This window comes from Bathycoccus prasinos (assembly GCF_002220235.1).
Source record: "Bathycoccus prasinos genomic : Chromosome_7".
In the NCBI taxonomy this organism is placed as follows: domain Eukaryota; kingdom Viridiplantae; phylum Chlorophyta; class Mamiellophyceae; order Mamiellales; family Bathycoccaceae; genus Bathycoccus; species Bathycoccus prasinos.
Window position 1 is genome coordinate 812,725 of NC_024002.1, and position 15,589 is coordinate 828,313.

Here is a 15,589-nt window from a genome sequence, read left to right on the forward strand (position 1 = left end):
TCGCAAGAGAGAGAGAGAGAGATAGAGAGTTTTCATTGTAGTGATACTAAATATTTAGTCAAAAGCATCGAATCGCGAAAGGACCGAAAAACGCCACACAATTAAATTCCTTCGTTGAAAAGACATCACCCATCGGTGTGAAGAATAAAAAATGTCGTCGGCTTCCGATGGAGGAAGACTCTCCGTCCTCGGTGGCGACCGACCGGTGCCGCCGATGAAACTGAAATCCACGGAGTTTTACGAGCTCGTGCGAGCCATCGGTGCGCGTTGTTGTTCTTTGTCTTTGTCTTCTTTTCCGTTATTCCTCTTTTGGAAATCTCAGTCGTTTTGAGCGTAGAAGACTTTTCAAAGTCTCTCGGGTTTTCGTCGCGTTCCTTTCGTTCTGTTTTCGCTCGAAATCTCTCTCTCGAATGCGCGTTGGTAAAACTAAACGCCGCGCGCGGTTGCTCTCTATTTAACGAACGATTAAACAGGCGAGTGTAAAAACAAAATGGACGAAGACCAAATCGTGAAAAGAGAGGCACACTTACTGAAACACTTACTCTCGCACCCGAAAGTGAACAAAAACACTCTGAAAGAACTCCTCTTACGACTCGTGTACGTGGAAATGCTGGATCACGACGCGTCGTTCGGGGAAATTTACGCGGTGAAAGCGACGCACGAGAGCGATTTGAGCGTGAAGAGGCAGGCGTATTTAGCGTGTTCGCACGTCTTGGACGATAAGAGCGAGTTGGTCGTGTTGTTGATTAATACCATGCAACACGATTTGGCGAGCGAGGAATATTTGGTGGTGTGCTCGGCGTTGAACGCGATCGCGAAGTTGATCACGGACGAGAATAACGCGATACCGGCGTTGTTGCCGAGCGTGGAGAAGTTGTTGGACCACGCGAACGCGCACGTGAGAAAGAAGGCGGTGTTGTGCTTGCAAAAGTTTGCCATGTTTTCGCCGGAGAGCACGAGTCATTTAGGGAACGCGTTTCGGAGGATGTTGTGTGATCGCGATCCGAGCGTGATGTTTGCGAGTTTGTGCGTGTTGAGGGATTTGTGCGAAAGAGAGGCGGGGAAGTACGTAAACTTGGTCCCGAGTTTCGTATCGATTTTGAAACAAATCGTGGAGAGACGCTTGCCGACGTCGTACGATTATCACAAGGTACCCGCGCCGTTCGCGCAGATTAAGATTTTGAAAATATTAGGCATTTTAGGAAGTGGAGACAGAGAGGCGTCTAAACAGGCGTACGAGGTGATTCAGTTGACGATGAAGAAAGCGCAAAAGGCGAAGAGTAGCACCGGGGATGGGATTTTGTTAGAGTGCGTGTTTACGATTGCGAAGATTTATCCAAACAAAGAGTTATTGGAGCAATGCGAAGGGATCGTCAGAAAGTTTATCAATCGAGGCGTCGGAGAGGATGGGAACGTGAAAACGAACGTGAGTAGCTCGGATCGATGGCGCAACGCGAATTTGAAGTACGCCGCGTTGGACGCGCTCGCAAAATTAGCGCCAAGACTTCCGGATTGCGCGGCGGAGCATCAAATGCACATAGTAGACTCGTTGGATAGTGAAGACGAATCCGTGAGAGCGAAAACGTTTGACTTATTGTCCAAGATAACCACCGCGAATAACTGCGACGTGATCATCGAGAAGATGTTGAGCTTTTTGCGCAAATCCAACGATAGGTACGTTCGCGCCGACTTCGCGTTGAAAACGAGTCAAACGATCGAAAAGTTTGCCCCGGACGCGAAATGGTTCTTAGAAAATACGAATAAAGTGATCGAGTTGTTACAAGGCGAAGGACACGAGCCGACGATTCCTGAATTCGAATCCTCGGCGTTGATTGCCGAACGGGTGAAGAATACGCTCAGAGAAGGCATTTCTGGAGACGAGTCTACGGACGACGAGATGCGTCGAGAAGCGAGCGCGTTATACGCGACGATTATGTGCACCGAACGAGAGGCGTGTAAACCGTTGCCCAGGGCAATCGTCGACATCGCGTGCTTTGCAATTGGACGATACTCGAACGCCGCGTTTGAAAACGTATCGAACACGTTAGCGATACCTTTTGATAGCGACGTCCGAAACGCTCCTCTCGTATTAGACGCGTATTGGCACTTGAAAATGCGTCAAAAATCTGCATCAACGCAATTCCCTGAACGCGCTTTGAAAGTGATTGAATGGTGCGCCTCGAGCTCGGACGTTCGAACGCACCGCGTGGCGAGCGACTTACTTCAAATCGCGAAAGATCCGGAACTGGGGGTGCTTTTTGCCTCGGCAACTGCGAACGTAGCGAAGACGAGTACGGTGTCGTTTGATTTTTCAGCCCTCGACGCGTACACGCAACGCGCGCTCGCAAACGGTGCTAAACCGTATTCGAAACCGAAGATTGCGACGGAAGAGGTGAAAGAAGAAGAAATCGTGTTATCATCCGCAGCAGAAGTGTCCGCTGAACAACCACAACCACAACCACCACAACAACAACGACAACAACAACCATTCCCGACAATATCGCCTCCTCCGCGCGCGCCAACGACTGCGAAAAGAGAAGAGGAGATTTCCGAATCTGAACAGAGGAAGCAAAAACTCGCGAGCGATTTGTTCGGAGGACCGAAAACAGCAGCGGCGTCTACACCTTCGCAACTACCACCAGTTACGAGTACTACGTATACTCCAACGAGTACCACGAGTTCTAACTTGCTGGGCGATTTGTTATCCGGCGTACCGTCGGCGCAGGCGACGCAGGCAACAGCGGCGGCACCGCCATCATCGACGGCGTCTCCGAACGTGGATTTACTCGGCGACTTGCTCGGTGAAATCACTGTGGGAGGAAACAGTCAAACTTCTCAGCAGCAGCAGCAGCAGCAGCAAAATAACAATAATAAAGATCCATCGTCACCGAACGCGCAATCTTCCATCAGCGGCGGCGTAGCTCGAACGTCGGCGAAGAAGGATCCGTTTGCCGACTTGTTTGGATAAATTTTTGCGCAGCCGAAGAGCGTTTCGTCTTCTTGTATGTACAAACAGATTATTAGTATTAGCGATACAGTATTGTGCATAATAAGATTTACAATACTAACAAAATAGGTTTCTGATTATATAACTCTCTCTCTCTCTCTTTACTTTCTCTTCGCGTTCTTGACTTGCATATCGTCGAGTTGCTTCAAACCCGGTCCCAAGATGTTGTACGCGACCCAACCGAGGACCGGCGCAAACACAAAAAAGATGGCGATTCTGCCATCGATGCCGGCCAAGTTCCCAACAACTTGCTCCGCGGCATCAGCTTGCTCCGGCATCGCCATCAACGACGCCGCGGACAAACCCGTCAAACCGGCGACGATCCCTCTTTTCTTCGCGTTTTTCTTTTGCATATCTTCGAGCTGGTTCAAACCCGGGCCCAAGATGTTATACGCGACCCAACCGAGGACCGGCGCGAACACGAAGAAGATGGCGATTCTACCGTCAATACCCGCCAAGTTCCCGACGACTTGTTCCGCGGCGTCCGCGCTTTCCGGTTGCATCGTCAAAGACGCTCCCAAAGCGCTCCCAATCGCCCCACCAACGATACCTTTTCTCTTCGCGTTCTTGACTTGCATATCGTCGAGCTGCTTCAAACCCGGGCCCAGGATGTTATACGCGACCCAACCGAGGACCGGCGCGAACACGAAGAAGATGGCGATTCTGCCATCGATACCCGCCAAGTTACTCACAACTTCTTCCGGTTGCGTCGTCGAGGCAAACGACGATTGCGCGAAACCGAGCGCACCGGACGTCGTCGCGACGGCGGCCCCCACTTTCGCCGCTTCTTTAGAAACCTTCGTTTCCGAAGACTGCACGTATTTGTGAACGAGAAATTATAAAGGAAAGGTGAGTTTTTATTTCGCGTCGCAGGCTCGCGTTCGCATCTTTCCGCGCGCGATGATCTTCCGATTGGTTAAAAAAACAAAGCAGAGAGAGGAGGAGAGCGTAAACACGTAAAATAAGCGCACCATCATCATTTTCACCGCGCGCAAACTCGCGCTCTTCGACGAAGAAGCGCATCTTCTCTTCGACGTAAAACTTCGCGAAGAAGAAGAAGCTAAAACACTCGACGATGTGCTCAGGGTGAACATTTATTCTACTAATAATAATTCGCGTGTTCGCGCTACGTGAGAGGTGCTGTTATAACGCGCTTTCGCGATGGTGAATTTAGCACAAGCAAAGAGGAACCGAAAAATCCAAAATCTAAAAATCTCTTCTGTGCAAAGAAATCTCTCTCTCCGAAGAAATTAGGGTTGGACACCCTAAAAATATTTTTAGTCTCGCTTCTTTTTTTCTCTCTTTTCTTTCTTTCTTTCTTTCTTTCTTTCTTTCTTCAGATTAAAGTGAGACAACGCCTTTACGTGTGAGAGAGAGATGGTCGATGATGCCATGGACGCGGACAAAGGAGAACAGACGGCGCTCGGAGCAGCAGGAGCGGGAACTGCGACGAGTAATACTACGAAAAGAAAAATCGAGGTGAAAAAATGGAACGCCGTCGCGGTGTGGTCGTGGAGCACCTCGTTCGATTCGTGCGCGATTTGTAGAAATACGTTGCACGAACCGTCGATCGAGTTTCAAGCGAACAGTCAACAAGAAGGCGCGGATGGGTTGTCCATCGCGGTACGTTTTACTAGTATGCGCGCATATGTTGCTCTCGTTTTACTTTCGTTTGCCCTTTCGAGAAAAGAAGCGCGTTTTCGAACGCGTTCGTGTTTGATTGAGAGATTCAAAAACGAGATCTCCTTCTGCTCTGAGGAAAACTGACCACCTCTTTACGCGCATTCCGCGCTCGCGCTCTTTCTCGTCTCGTCTCAATAAACGTACAGTGGGGGAACTGCGGTCACGTGTTCCACTTAGATTGCATCTCCAAGTGGTTGAAACAACGGTCGTTTTGCCCGTTGTGTCAAAAAGAGTGGGAGTTTATGAAGATGGAGAAGATACAGTTACCGGTGTTGGGCGGGAACGATTAAGATTAAGAAGAGAGAGAGACGAGGACGCGATGGAGTGCGGTGGTAGTATCGTCGTTTACATCGTCCTCGTCGGTGTATTTAGTAAAATAGCAGATACGAGAGAGGCGCGTGAGGTATCAAATGTAAAACTTAGGCACATATAAACACCAGATTGATTATTAATATCGTTGTGATTTTGAGTCAAAAGAGAGAGACACGAAGTGATATATTTGACGAGCTGTATTTACGTAATAATGTCTTACAACAAGCACTCTCTCGCTTTCTATCATCGCTCGTTCTTTTCCTACATATATATATATGTGTGTGTGTGTGTGTTTACATGTATATATAAGTTTGCTAATGATGTCTTCGATGACGATGGTCTTTCACGTCGTCTCGCGCACCTTTCTTCTTAAATGTGTCGTTTCTACGTTCTCTTTTTTTTCTTTTCGTTTTAGTACATGAGTTTTTCGTATCGTTTTCTTCTTCTTCTTCTTCTTCTTCTTCTTCGGTTTGTGCATTTGTTGTTATATCTTTGATGATGATGATGATTAATTAAATTAAGCTTTCGGTTTCCTGCCCCTCTTCGCCGAAGGCGCCGGAAGCGCCTTCGGCGCCCCAGCCGCGCCTCCCCCGGCGTCCCCTTCGTCCGACTCCAACTGCAATTTCTTAAACTCCGTCAACACCGGATATATATTCTCAAACGCTTGGTATATATCCTCTCTCCTTTTCCCTCCAGTCAACACAATCTTCCCGCTGACAAAAATCAAAAGTACGATTTTTGGCATCTGCATCCTATAAATCAAACCGGGAAACAACTCCGGCTCGTACTGCGCGAAATGCCCGTGCGACCACGCTAAACCTTCTAATCGTATTGGAAACTTCACATCGCACGACCCAACCATGTTTTGAATCTTAAAATCTTTAAACTGCGCCGGAAATCCTAACTTGATGATAACTTTCGCGTACTTCCTCGCCGCCTCTCTCGCCAACGCCTCCGTCTTGGCGCCCGTGCACACCATCTTCCCGGACGCAAAGATCAGCGCCGTCGTTTTCGGGTTTCTGATCCGCATGATCGCCGCTGCAAAACGCTGTTTATTTAAGAGAGCACACCGAAAAGTTTGATGAAAAGAGTGGTGTAAAAATGCGTCAGTCTTCACTATTTCCTTCTTCAATTCCGAGAGCGCGAAAGAGGTCAAAATTGGACACCACCGACGGCTCTGCATACCTTTGGGTTATACTCTACATTTCTCGCGTGGAACGCGATCGTCTTCAAATCTAATTTGCAATCTAAGTTCACCGTGGCCACGATGTTTCTGTGTTGTATATTGTTTGAAATAAAGATACAGTGAGAGAGAGAGAGAGTTAGAGAGAACGTCGGGTGTTCGTGTCAGAAAGCGGCAACGATTGGAATTCAATCGAATTCAAAACGGCGAGACGATCTCATCGTCTCATCTCGCTCGTTAGAGAATACATATAAAAGAACGATAAAAGAACAAAAAAAGAACGCACTGTAAAGTGGGCACGATGCCGGACGGGTGCACGGACCGGTCTATCCCCCCATCGGTGGTTTCCGTCGCATTTTCCGTCGCGACTATGGGTAAAGGCGCCGCTCCATCATCGTTCGGGGGATTCGTCCGCGCAGTAGCGTCGCCAATCGCCATTTGATAATTCTCTCTCTCTTTCTCTCTTTCACCGAGAACAAGAACGCGAAAAGAGCTTTAGAAGAAAGAGTCTCGATTGTTCGTCGTCGTGTACAACAACAACGTCCAAAAGCCTTCGGTAAAAAAAAGGGTCCTCTTTCTCTCTCGCGCTCGAGAGAAAAGCGTTTTGGTGTGTGCGTGTGTGTTCCAAGAGTGACGAATTTTGAACGGACGGTCTCGTGTAGAGAGAAAAATGAAAAAATGGAGCAGAAACAACCACACTGTAGTCGGGCGTTTAAAAGAACGCGTCGTCGTAGTGGTGGTGGTCAAGAGTGAGTATAAACAGGCGAAAAGTCTCTCGTGCTCAAAATGTGAATGTTCTAAAATTTTAATCCTACTATACGTATAACTAACTCCACTTCAAAAGCGTGTTCCTGGCTTTCGGCGTTCGGTCCAAGAGCCGTTTCGTTAACACGCTCGCTAAAAACTCGCTCTCTACGTTCATGCAATGCGCGCACTCGGCGGTCGGGTCGGCGCACGTGACGAAAGTTGCGGCTTTTTCGGCGACGATGTGGTCGACGACGCCGACGACGCCCGAGTCGGTGGTGTTCGCCCAGATGGCGTACGGGTTGGAGACGTCGATTTTGACGACGCCGCGGGTGGTAAGGCGAGAGGCGCTGGCAGAGTTGAGCGTGGCATCTTTCACTAATTCGTCGTCGTCGGAGTACGTTTTGTTGAGTAAATCCCAAAGCATGTGCATGACGCGATGGTCCACGTCGCCGGGTTCTCTGCCAGGCGTCAACGGTTTCACCAAGTGCCGGCTATCGTCCTCGCCGCCGTCGGTATTTGCCGGGATGTCAGAAACGAGGGCGATGCGCGCTTTAGCGTCCACGCCTTCCATCCTCACCGATTTCACGAATTCAGAGGCGCACCACATGCTTTTTTGTTCTAATTCGCGCGTCGCGAGTTCGTAAACGCCATCTTGTTCCAAATCTGCCGATCGCCAATCCAAATAGCCTTTGGATTTCCAGTGAAACGCTTTGTACGGGTGCGCCAAGTTTCGCGAGCTGAGGAAATCGATGGCGATATTTTCGATGTATCGCGACCATTTTTCGGTCGCGTACATCAACCGCGCTTCGTCGCTGGTAAAATCGTACCACGCCGCGTTGACGCTCATCTTCCAATTGATCAGAGGATTTTCGTTTTCTTTCGCCAAGTATCGCATCTTCAACGCGTTCTTTAACGTCTTCATGGACAGCGATTGCGCTTCGTCTGGTTCGTCTGGGACAACCGCGTGGCAAAAGTGAATCTCGCAGTTCTCGTAGCCTTTGATGAAGTTTTCGTCCAGCAGCTCAAACGCGTCTGGGTGCTCTATTTTTATGAAGTTCATTTCACGTTTGGCGTACTCTTTCCTACGCGTTTCGAGTTTCGCGCCTTCTCTCGGCGCGACTCTCGTTGAGTTTAACGCGCGAATCAAACCTCGTCGGGTCACCGTCAACGGACGCGAACTGACTGCTTTATCGTGAAAATACGAAATCATTGCAATTTTTGTCACGAATCGGTTTTTATCGTCGCATACGATGACGTCCGTACCGACGGTTTCGGAATCCGTAGCCAAGGTGAGGCGACCTAACGACGACATCGACGAAGTAGTTTGGTCCTCGTCTTTTGTCTCAGTGGTAGTCCCTTCGTCGTCGCCGACAGTCAGCAACGGATTCGTCGTCTTCTTTTTCTCTCTCGCATCTTCCCTGCTTTCGTTATCGTCTTTTGGCCGTTTTGGCACGACTCCACCGTTTCGCGCAAATTCTTCGAGATCCGCGCGTCCAACGAGAGGCGCTTTTCGTCTCTTTTTCGTTTCTTCGTCGTCGGGTTTGCTGTTGCGCTTCTTGATGATGTTCGCATACAGTTCTTCGTCGTCTTCGTCGTGCATGGAAATCGACGCTTTACTCTCTTTCATAGCTTTTCGCGGACTACCGGAAGAAGAGGCAGTCACCGGATGTTCTAAATCGTCGGCGTATTCGAGCCAATCGAAATCAAAGTCTTCGCGCCATTTCTTCATAATCTCCCCTTTTTCGTCGTACAGCTCTTCCTCCGTAGGTGGTACGCACATTTCATCCTCCGGTAACACGCAATGGTCGCCACTGCAATCCATTCTGTACGCGCGATATTTCTTTTTATTCTTCGATTTGTTCTTTTTGTCTCCTCCTCTTCCTCCTCCTTTTCTCGTCGTTAACTTCTCCCCTTCCTTCCCTCTCTCGTCCTCTAAAATGCGTTCAAAAACCCTCTCCGCGAACTGTTCGTAGCTCACCATATCGTCCACGTAACTTTTCAAACGTCCTTGATCGTAATACTGCGCCAACGTCATCGGTCTCATCACGTCGCTGCTCAGATCATCCTCCACCTCCAAATCTTTCTCCCTCCTTTTCCTGGGATACTTACACCCGACCCGTTTCGTCCTGCACGTGCTCGTCCTCAAACTCGACGCGTCGTCCGTGTCGTACACGCACGGTTTCAACTGCCCGTTCCTCACGCACGGACTAATGAGCGTTCTCCTGTGCGCTCGCGCGAACCGTAAGACTTCCGCCAACGACGAGTGCCAATTGACGACGCCTTCGCCCGGGTCTCGGTGCCAATACACGTACCCGAACGCGTTCAGTTTCATTGGAGGTTCGTATTGAACGGACCCGTCGATGTCGTGCGTAACGTCTTCAAATACATCTGTTAACTTCTTTTCTTCATCATTTCCTCCTCTTCTTCCTCCGAAACTCCTCGTTTTGGTAAACGCCTCCGACGCTCGCCACTCGTCCGTATCTTCGCTCAGAAGGAAAAACACGAACAGGAGTTGCAACATTGCTGCGCATACGATTCCAATCGCGACTGATTTGATAATCTCGTTCTTCGTTTTAGTATTCGACCCCGTGCTTTTGTTGCTTTTACCTTTGATATCGCGATGACTTCTCCTCAGATTTGCTTTTCGTCCTCGTCGTTCGTGTTCTCCGTCCTCCTCGGGAAGTCCACCTGCGCCTTTGAGACTTTTCCGAAGATGTGCCATGACGCGATGACGACGCGATACAATACCACCACTAACTCCTTCACGAAAACATCACGAAAGAGAGAGCACCGAGAGATTCTTCTTCGTTGCGCGTGTTGTGAGTAGTATTCGGGTAAAAGCGCTTCTCAGGCCTCCTCCATCCGTCGTTTAACTTCTTACACCGTTGTTTAATTGAAAGCGTTGAAATGTCAAGCATTTTCCCTCATAAGTTTACGAACAATGAGCGAAGAGACTAAAGAAGACGAAGAAGACAAGGAGGAGGAAAAGAAGGACGACTCAGAAGACGCGTCTCTGGCCTGCGCGGAATTACTCCGCCTGGCGCTTTTATCGAAAGATTTAAGTGCTCTGAGCAAAGCGACGACGACGAGACTTTCCGAAGACGGGGAAGTGAAACAGTTGCAAAGAGGCGGGGAGGAGTTTCGAGAGATTTTGATGCGCACGACGAAGAATACCAACAACAACAACGCGGGGGGGATTCGTTGTTCGGTGATCGTTTTAGTGTTTTCTATGAACAACTGCCAACCGTGCGTGCAATTCGCGCCGAAACTCGATCGATTGGCAAAAGAGTATAAAGATTTACACGTTGGATTCGTGAAGTGCAACATACACGAGAGCGATATGAATCGACGCTTAGCGAACGAGGCGGGCGTTTTTGGGTTCCCGTGCGCACAAATGTACGACGGACACACCGGGCAAAAAGTACAGTTAGAAGGAGGCGACGTAAAAGGCGCGAACGAGGCGAAATTGAGAGAGGGTTTAGAGACGCACGCGTATAACGTGGAGAAATTCGAGCGATTGAAACGTGACGCGTTCGAGGCGTTGAGCGAGGCAAAGGCGAAAATTTTTTGCGGCGAGGACGACGACGAACAAGAACAAGAACAAGAACAACAACGGTTCGTGACTTTGGTGAAAACAGTCACGGCGTACGCGAGCAACGCGATCGAAAAGGAGGACGCGAAATACAGACGAATTAAAACGAGCGGTAAAGCGTTCACGGAAAGGGTCAAAAGCGTCGGCGACGAGGGCGAAAAATGTTTACGAGCGTTTGGTTTCGAGAAGAAAAAAGACGACGACGACGACGAAGAAGAGGTGTACGAAATCTCACCCGTCGTCTTCGACGAGTTTGACGAAAACAATAAGTTTGGTAAACGCGAAATGAGGAGGGTGATCAAAATGCTCAGAGCGTTGACCGGATGACGACGACGGCGATGACGATGGTGACGAGAGAAAGAGACGACGCCGCCCGCGTATTAGATTTAGAACACACACGCATATTAGTTTTTCACACATTAAATAAAGAAGTGGTTTCGCGTCGTCGTTTACGTCGTCGACGCGGGGATACTAATATTACACAGGATTACGCTTGCTAACTAAACATTCGGCTCTCCTCCGGGACGAAAGAAAACAGCATTCTCCTCATCACGCCTTTTCCTCCTCATCTTTTCCTTTCACCTCTCCCCAACTCGTGTCCCAAATGTGTTTCTCAACTTTCTCTAAAATCTTCCCCGCCTCTTCGCCTCGTTGCCGATCCGCTTCCGCCTGAACCGCGTTCGTCCTCTGAAACTCCTTCTTGTGGTGAAGACACTCTAAATAGTCCTCGCGGAAGTCTTTGCACTCCGACGGGTCTCGCGCGGTTGACATGCACTGTTTCAAGTTGTTGTTGTTGTTGTTGTTGTTCGTGTGTTGGTATTAAAAGAAGCGTTTAAAGTGTCAGCGCAGAAGAAGAGCGCGGTTTTGTTTCTTAAACATCACGTCGTCTCACCTCTACCCGTTGGGGAAAACGAACGGATGAGAAAAAGTCATCGATCGCTTTTGCAGCGTATGCGCGGACGAGAGAGAACGAGAGAGAGTACACGCATCGAGAAAAGTAAGATCAAAGCTCGATATACCTTCGAAAACCCTTGCCAGAGAGGATAACACCTCCCTTCGGAGCCTTTCGCGCCGAATCCAGATGCCATTTCTTTTATGAGTGATTTGTGTGTTGTATGGACTAAAATGAGGGCTAGACGACTCTTTTAATATTACATATTACTCGTATTTCTATTCGACGACTAACTCGACACCTTTATACCCAAACTCGTCTCGATTCTCTCGATAGACTTTCTCCAACTCTTCTATGAACTTGTCTAAAACCTCTCTCACGTACTCCTGCGTCGGATCGTCCGTTTGTTTCACTTCAATCGGAGGACCGTATACGGTGACGACTCGGCCTCGCCTCGGACACGGTCCGAAGAACCGTCCCCAGAATACGATCGGCGCGAACAATAAAATCTTTGAGATTCGCTCGGCTAACTTTTTCGTCATCAGAGGTGGGCCAAGTCGCCACCAACTGTACGTTCTCGTCGCCCCGAACGCGTACGCCGGCATTAACGCCGCTCCGGATTGAATCGCGATTTTCACGAACCCGTACCGTTTTCTCAAGTACACGACTTCTCTCTCTTTCTCCATCTTCAAAACCTCCGAAACGCCTCCAGGAACGATAATCGCCACCCCACCGTTCGATAACACTTTCTTCACGTGGTACCGACTGATTGGATCTAAACCTAACCACGGCCACAAATGCCTCACCAACGGCACGTAAAAAATGCTCGAGCTCGCAAACGCGCTCGACACCGCGAAGGCGTCCCGCAACCGCTGTCTCTCCTCTTCATTTTTAAAACACTCGTGATCTCTCGCCGTCCGTATCGCGCCGTCGAACAAGTAATAATCCGCAATCGCGGCCATTTGTAACGGTAAAACGCCGTGTGGTTCTAAACCTATCAAAATAGGCGTCCCGTTTGCGATCAACTTCAAATGTTTCTCTTCGCTCACGTGTTTGTTCTTCAACGGGAAATACTGCATGGCTGCGTGGACGATGTGATTGGCCAAGCGTAATCCCCATTTCGGGTACGGTTTCTTGTTCGGGAGGAAGCAAATCGTTACGTACGTGATAATCAACCCGTTCCTAAACGAAGGAGTTGATACGTCCTTCATAACTATGAATATCAGCGCAGAAACAATCATCGCGTTTGCGTGGAACAAACCGAGCCAAACGTGCATGGCGAGGAGCTCGCGAAGAGGATGTAACCTCTTTTTACGAAGTTTAAACGTGAAATCACCTCTCAACGTTTGCCTTATTTGGTCGTTCGCCAGTTTTGGTGGTGGCTTTGGTGGTGGCATTGGTGTTTTTGTTCAGTTGTGCGGGGCGTTCGTGTGAGGAAATGAGGTAACTGTCTACTCTATTCTACTCTAAAATGACTACTTTTCCGCGTTGCGTTAAAATGTTACCATTTTCTATTCATTCATGTTTACCTTATCCACGAACGCTCTCAAATCGCTCAGATCGTCCTCTTCGCTATCGCTGGCGTAATCCGCCCAGGTTTTGTTCGCTTTGTTTTGGCGTTCGATTTCCTCCAAAATTAAACGTTGCTCTTCGACGTCTCGCGCTTTTCTTCGCGCTTCGACGCGCGCGATTTCTGCTCTTCGCTCTTCGATGGCGAGTTCTTGCAAACGCTCGTCTTCTTTTTTACGCAGGAGGAGTTCCTCTTCCGCTCTTTTTCGTTCGTTTTCTTTTTCGAGTTTGCGTCTGGCGAGTTCTCGCAGGCGGTCGAGTTTGGCTTGCTTTTTCAGTCTTTCGCGTTCGGTTCGCGCTTCCTGTTCGACGGATTCTTCCTCCAAGAGCTCGTTTTGGATTTGCTCTTTTTCGTGGAGCTCGTATTGGAGAGAGAGATTTTGAAACATAGACGCGGTGGCGGCGGTGGAAACGATTGGCGCGGCGGCGAACGCGCGCGACGTCAAAGTGCCGATTTCTTTCCTCGCTTGCGCGCATCGCGCTTCGAGCGAACGCAAAGGTCTGCCGCACTCTTTAGCAATCAGAAGGCGTTGTTTTTCAAACACATCGCTGTTGTAATATTGCGAATCGTCTTCGACGATGCTTAAGTTCGATATAGAGACGCCACACGCGGCGTTTAACCCATCTAAAAGCATCGCTCGACACGCATCAGCGACTCTGGCGCTTTCTTTTTGTGCGATTGGATCGGTCGCGGCGTACGCGTTTTGTTGCGCCTCGGTGACGTCGAATTTCCGAGTAAACTCGCGCATTTTTTTCCACGCCAACGCAAAATCTGCATCTCCCGGTAACTCTTCTACTTTTTGTCGAATTTCGGACGCGTGCGTCTGTAACAAACGCACCCATCGTTCGTTGGCTATTCTCGACGACACGTCTCGTCTTCGTTTCGCTCGTTGGATTTGTATTTGCCAACGAGGGAATTGTGTTTCCAGCGTTTCTAAAGCTACTTTCTCCGCGTTTGACGCTCTCGACGCGCACGCGACTCGTAAAAACTCCGCTCTAGTCGCCGCGCACGGTTTCTTATCGTCGTCTTTGATTTCCTTCTCGGATAAGAGTAAATCTTTAGCGTATAATCGATTAACGTCGTCTGAAATCCACTTATCGAACGCTTGCTTCTTGGCATCGTTCAACGCAAAGATGTGGTAAGCGGCAAACACGACGTCTCTAAACAAGGATTTACTACTCGTTGTCGTCGTTTGTTCTTGCGTGCTTGTCGTTTTCTCGCTGTTCTTCTCTTTTCTTATTGTTCGAGCGTGTTCGCCAATCGAAAGCAAACTCGACGCCTCGGACGATTGAAAATCCTCCGTCGAATATTCCGTTTCATCGTCTGAATCGCCCGAATCGTCTGAATCGTATTCACTGCTCGCGTGACTCTCGCCATCATCGCCACTCCTACCGACCTCCTCTCCATTCTTCTTCCTTTTCCTCCTCTTCTTCTCCTCTAAAGTATCCACGACATCCAACGCCTCTCGCAACGCCTCCAGCGGCGCTCGAAAGCGCACGTCGTTCGATTTCGGTACTTTTTTACACCCGTCTCCAAACACGCGCTCAAACATCGTCCGTTCCTCTTCTTCTTCATCCTCCTCGTCGTCGTCCTCTTTTCCTTTCGATTCTCCTCCTCTGAGCGCTTCGAACACTCGTCTCACTTCCGTTTGCTTTCCCAAGGCTAAATCCAACGCCAATTTCGCGCCCAATCGATCGATTTTGTACGCGCGACTCATCGCGTACGTCTGGTCCGAGATGGATTCCTGAGAAACGACGTCGTCTACTAAGAACAACTTCTCGTTTTGATCATCGGTATCATCGGTATCATTCCGCTTTGTGGTGGTTTTGTTGGAACAAAACGCGACGAAATCTTCCTTAAAAGTCGATGAATTTCGTCGTTGATTCCATCTGCTTTTGATGCGTCGAATGCGCGAAAAGAACGCGTTGCTGTCGTTGTCGTCTTTGTCCTCGTTGTTGTTGTTATTATGAGTAGTAATATTCCCGTGAGAACTCTTCGTCTTCTTCTTCTTCTTCTTCTTCTTTAAAGCCATCTTTAGGGGAGATTCGTAGTGAGGATTAATTAGGTGTTTTCAGCTTTTCTCTGCGCTACTCTCTTTCTATCGTTACAAAATGCTCTTAAATTCTACGCTATCGTGACTCCGCTACTCTCCGCTACTCTTCTCTTTCGTCCGACTTTTGTCGTTATTCCCGCGTTTGTTCACCACTCACGCCTTCTTTCTTCTGCAATCTTCGTAAATTCTCCTCCTCTTTCTCCAATTGCTTCTGCGCGAATTTACTCAAGTTGAAGTACAAAACGATCAAATATCGATTCGCGACGTTAAAACCGCTCAACTTCTCCAACGCGGCTTTGGCGTCGTAAATGTCCTCGTACACGACGTACGCGGTACCTTTGGTATCGCGAGTTTGACCGATCCGTATTTGACGAATCGCGCCGTACTTCCCGAAAATGTCGTACATGTCCTCGTCGGTGATGTTGAAGGGTAAGTTGCGGACGTAAAGGATTCTGTTGACCTCGGGGGGGAGCTTTTTGTGCGCCAGAGGTTTTGGGTGTTGGTTCTGTTGGTGTTGTCGCTGCGGTGTTGGATCCATTGTATTTGTTGT

At 49.0% G+C, this 15,589-nt stretch overlaps 11 protein-coding genes across 11 annotated transcripts; 3 read left to right on the forward strand and 8 right to left on the reverse strand.

Annotated features, from left to right (window-relative positions):
- Positions 1–490: 490 nt before the first annotated feature.
- On the forward strand, positions 491–2,968 carry Bathy07g04120 (predicted protein; the record flags this gene model as incomplete). The annotated part of the gene is made up of 1 exon (XM_007512007.1): positions 491–2,968. One exon carries the CDS (start codon positions 491–493, stop codon positions 2,966–2,968), a length of 2,478 nt encoding a protein of 825 aa, XP_007512069.1.
- Positions 2,969–3,108: 140 nt separating this feature from the next.
- On the reverse strand, positions 3,109–3,987 carry Bathy07g04130 (possible psbY, PSII-Y, photosystem II polypeptide; the record flags this gene model as incomplete). The annotated part of the gene is made up of 2 exons (XM_007511922.1): positions 3,109–3,819; positions 3,979–3,987. 2 exons carry the CDS (start codon positions 3,985–3,987, stop codon positions 3,109–3,111), a joined length of 720 nt encoding a protein of 239 aa, XP_007511984.1.
- Positions 3,988–4,384: 397 nt separating this feature from the next.
- Bathy07g04140 (RING-box protein 1) lies at positions 4,385–4,980 on the forward strand (the record flags this gene model as incomplete). Its single annotated transcript, XM_007511988.1, has 2 exons — positions 4,385–4,630; positions 4,837–4,980. The coding sequence occupies 2 exons, from the start codon at positions 4,385–4,387 to the stop codon at positions 4,978–4,980; spliced, it is 390 nt and encodes a 129-aa protein (XP_007512050.1).
- Positions 4,981–5,519: 539 nt separating this feature from the next.
- Positions 5,520–6,623, reverse strand: Bathy07g04150 (predicted protein; the record flags this gene model as incomplete). Its single annotated transcript, XM_007512029.1, has 3 exons — positions 5,520–6,128; positions 6,167–6,275; positions 6,472–6,623. The coding sequence occupies 3 exons, from the start codon at positions 6,621–6,623 to the stop codon at positions 5,520–5,522; spliced, it is 870 nt and encodes a 289-aa protein (XP_007512091.1).
- Positions 6,624–7,011: 388 nt separating this feature from the next.
- Bathy07g04160 (unknown protein) lies at positions 7,012–9,654 on the reverse strand (the record flags this gene model as incomplete). The annotated part of the gene is made up of 1 exon (XM_007511838.1): positions 7,012–9,654. The coding sequence occupies one exon, from the start codon at positions 9,652–9,654 to the stop codon at positions 7,012–7,014; it is 2,643 nt and encodes an 880-aa protein (XP_007511900.1).
- A 219-nt stretch (positions 9,655–9,873) lies between these two features.
- Positions 9,874–10,851, forward strand: Bathy07g04170 (unknown protein; the record flags this gene model as incomplete). The annotated part of the gene is made up of 1 exon (XM_007511790.1): positions 9,874–10,851. One exon carries the CDS (start codon positions 9,874–9,876, stop codon positions 10,849–10,851), a length of 978 nt encoding a protein of 325 aa, XP_007511852.1.
- A 222-nt stretch (positions 10,852–11,073) lies between these two features.
- Positions 11,074–11,295, reverse strand: Bathy07g04180 (predicted protein; the record flags this gene model as incomplete). The annotated part of the gene is made up of 1 exon (XM_007511944.1): positions 11,074–11,295. One exon carries the CDS (start codon positions 11,293–11,295, stop codon positions 11,074–11,076), a length of 222 nt encoding a protein of 73 aa, XP_007512006.1.
- A 158-nt stretch (positions 11,296–11,453) lies between these two features.
- On the reverse strand, positions 11,454–11,612 carry Bathy07g04190 (unknown protein; the record flags this gene model as incomplete). The annotated part of the gene is made up of 1 exon (XM_007512022.1): positions 11,454–11,612. The coding sequence occupies one exon, from the start codon at positions 11,610–11,612 to the stop codon at positions 11,454–11,456; it is 159 nt and encodes a 52-aa protein (XP_007512084.1).
- Positions 11,613–11,694: 82 nt separating this feature from the next.
- Bathy07g04200 (predicted protein) lies at positions 11,695–12,693 on the reverse strand (the record flags this gene model as incomplete). The annotated part of the gene is made up of 1 exon (XM_007512212.1): positions 11,695–12,693. The coding sequence occupies one exon, from the start codon at positions 12,691–12,693 to the stop codon at positions 11,695–11,697; it is 999 nt and encodes a 332-aa protein (XP_007512274.1).
- A 234-nt stretch (positions 12,694–12,927) lies between these two features.
- Positions 12,928–15,018, reverse strand: Bathy07g04210 (unknown protein; the record flags this gene model as incomplete). Its single annotated transcript, XM_007511819.1, has 1 exon — positions 12,928–15,018. The coding sequence occupies one exon, from the start codon at positions 15,016–15,018 to the stop codon at positions 12,928–12,930; it is 2,091 nt and encodes a 696-aa protein (XP_007511881.1).
- A 151-nt stretch (positions 15,019–15,169) lies between these two features.
- On the reverse strand, positions 15,170–15,577 carry Bathy07g04220 (predicted protein; the record flags this gene model as incomplete). Its single annotated transcript, XM_007511951.1, has 1 exon — positions 15,170–15,577. One exon carries the CDS (start codon positions 15,575–15,577, stop codon positions 15,170–15,172), a length of 408 nt encoding a protein of 135 aa, XP_007512013.1.
- Positions 15,578–15,589: the final 12 nt, after the last annotated feature.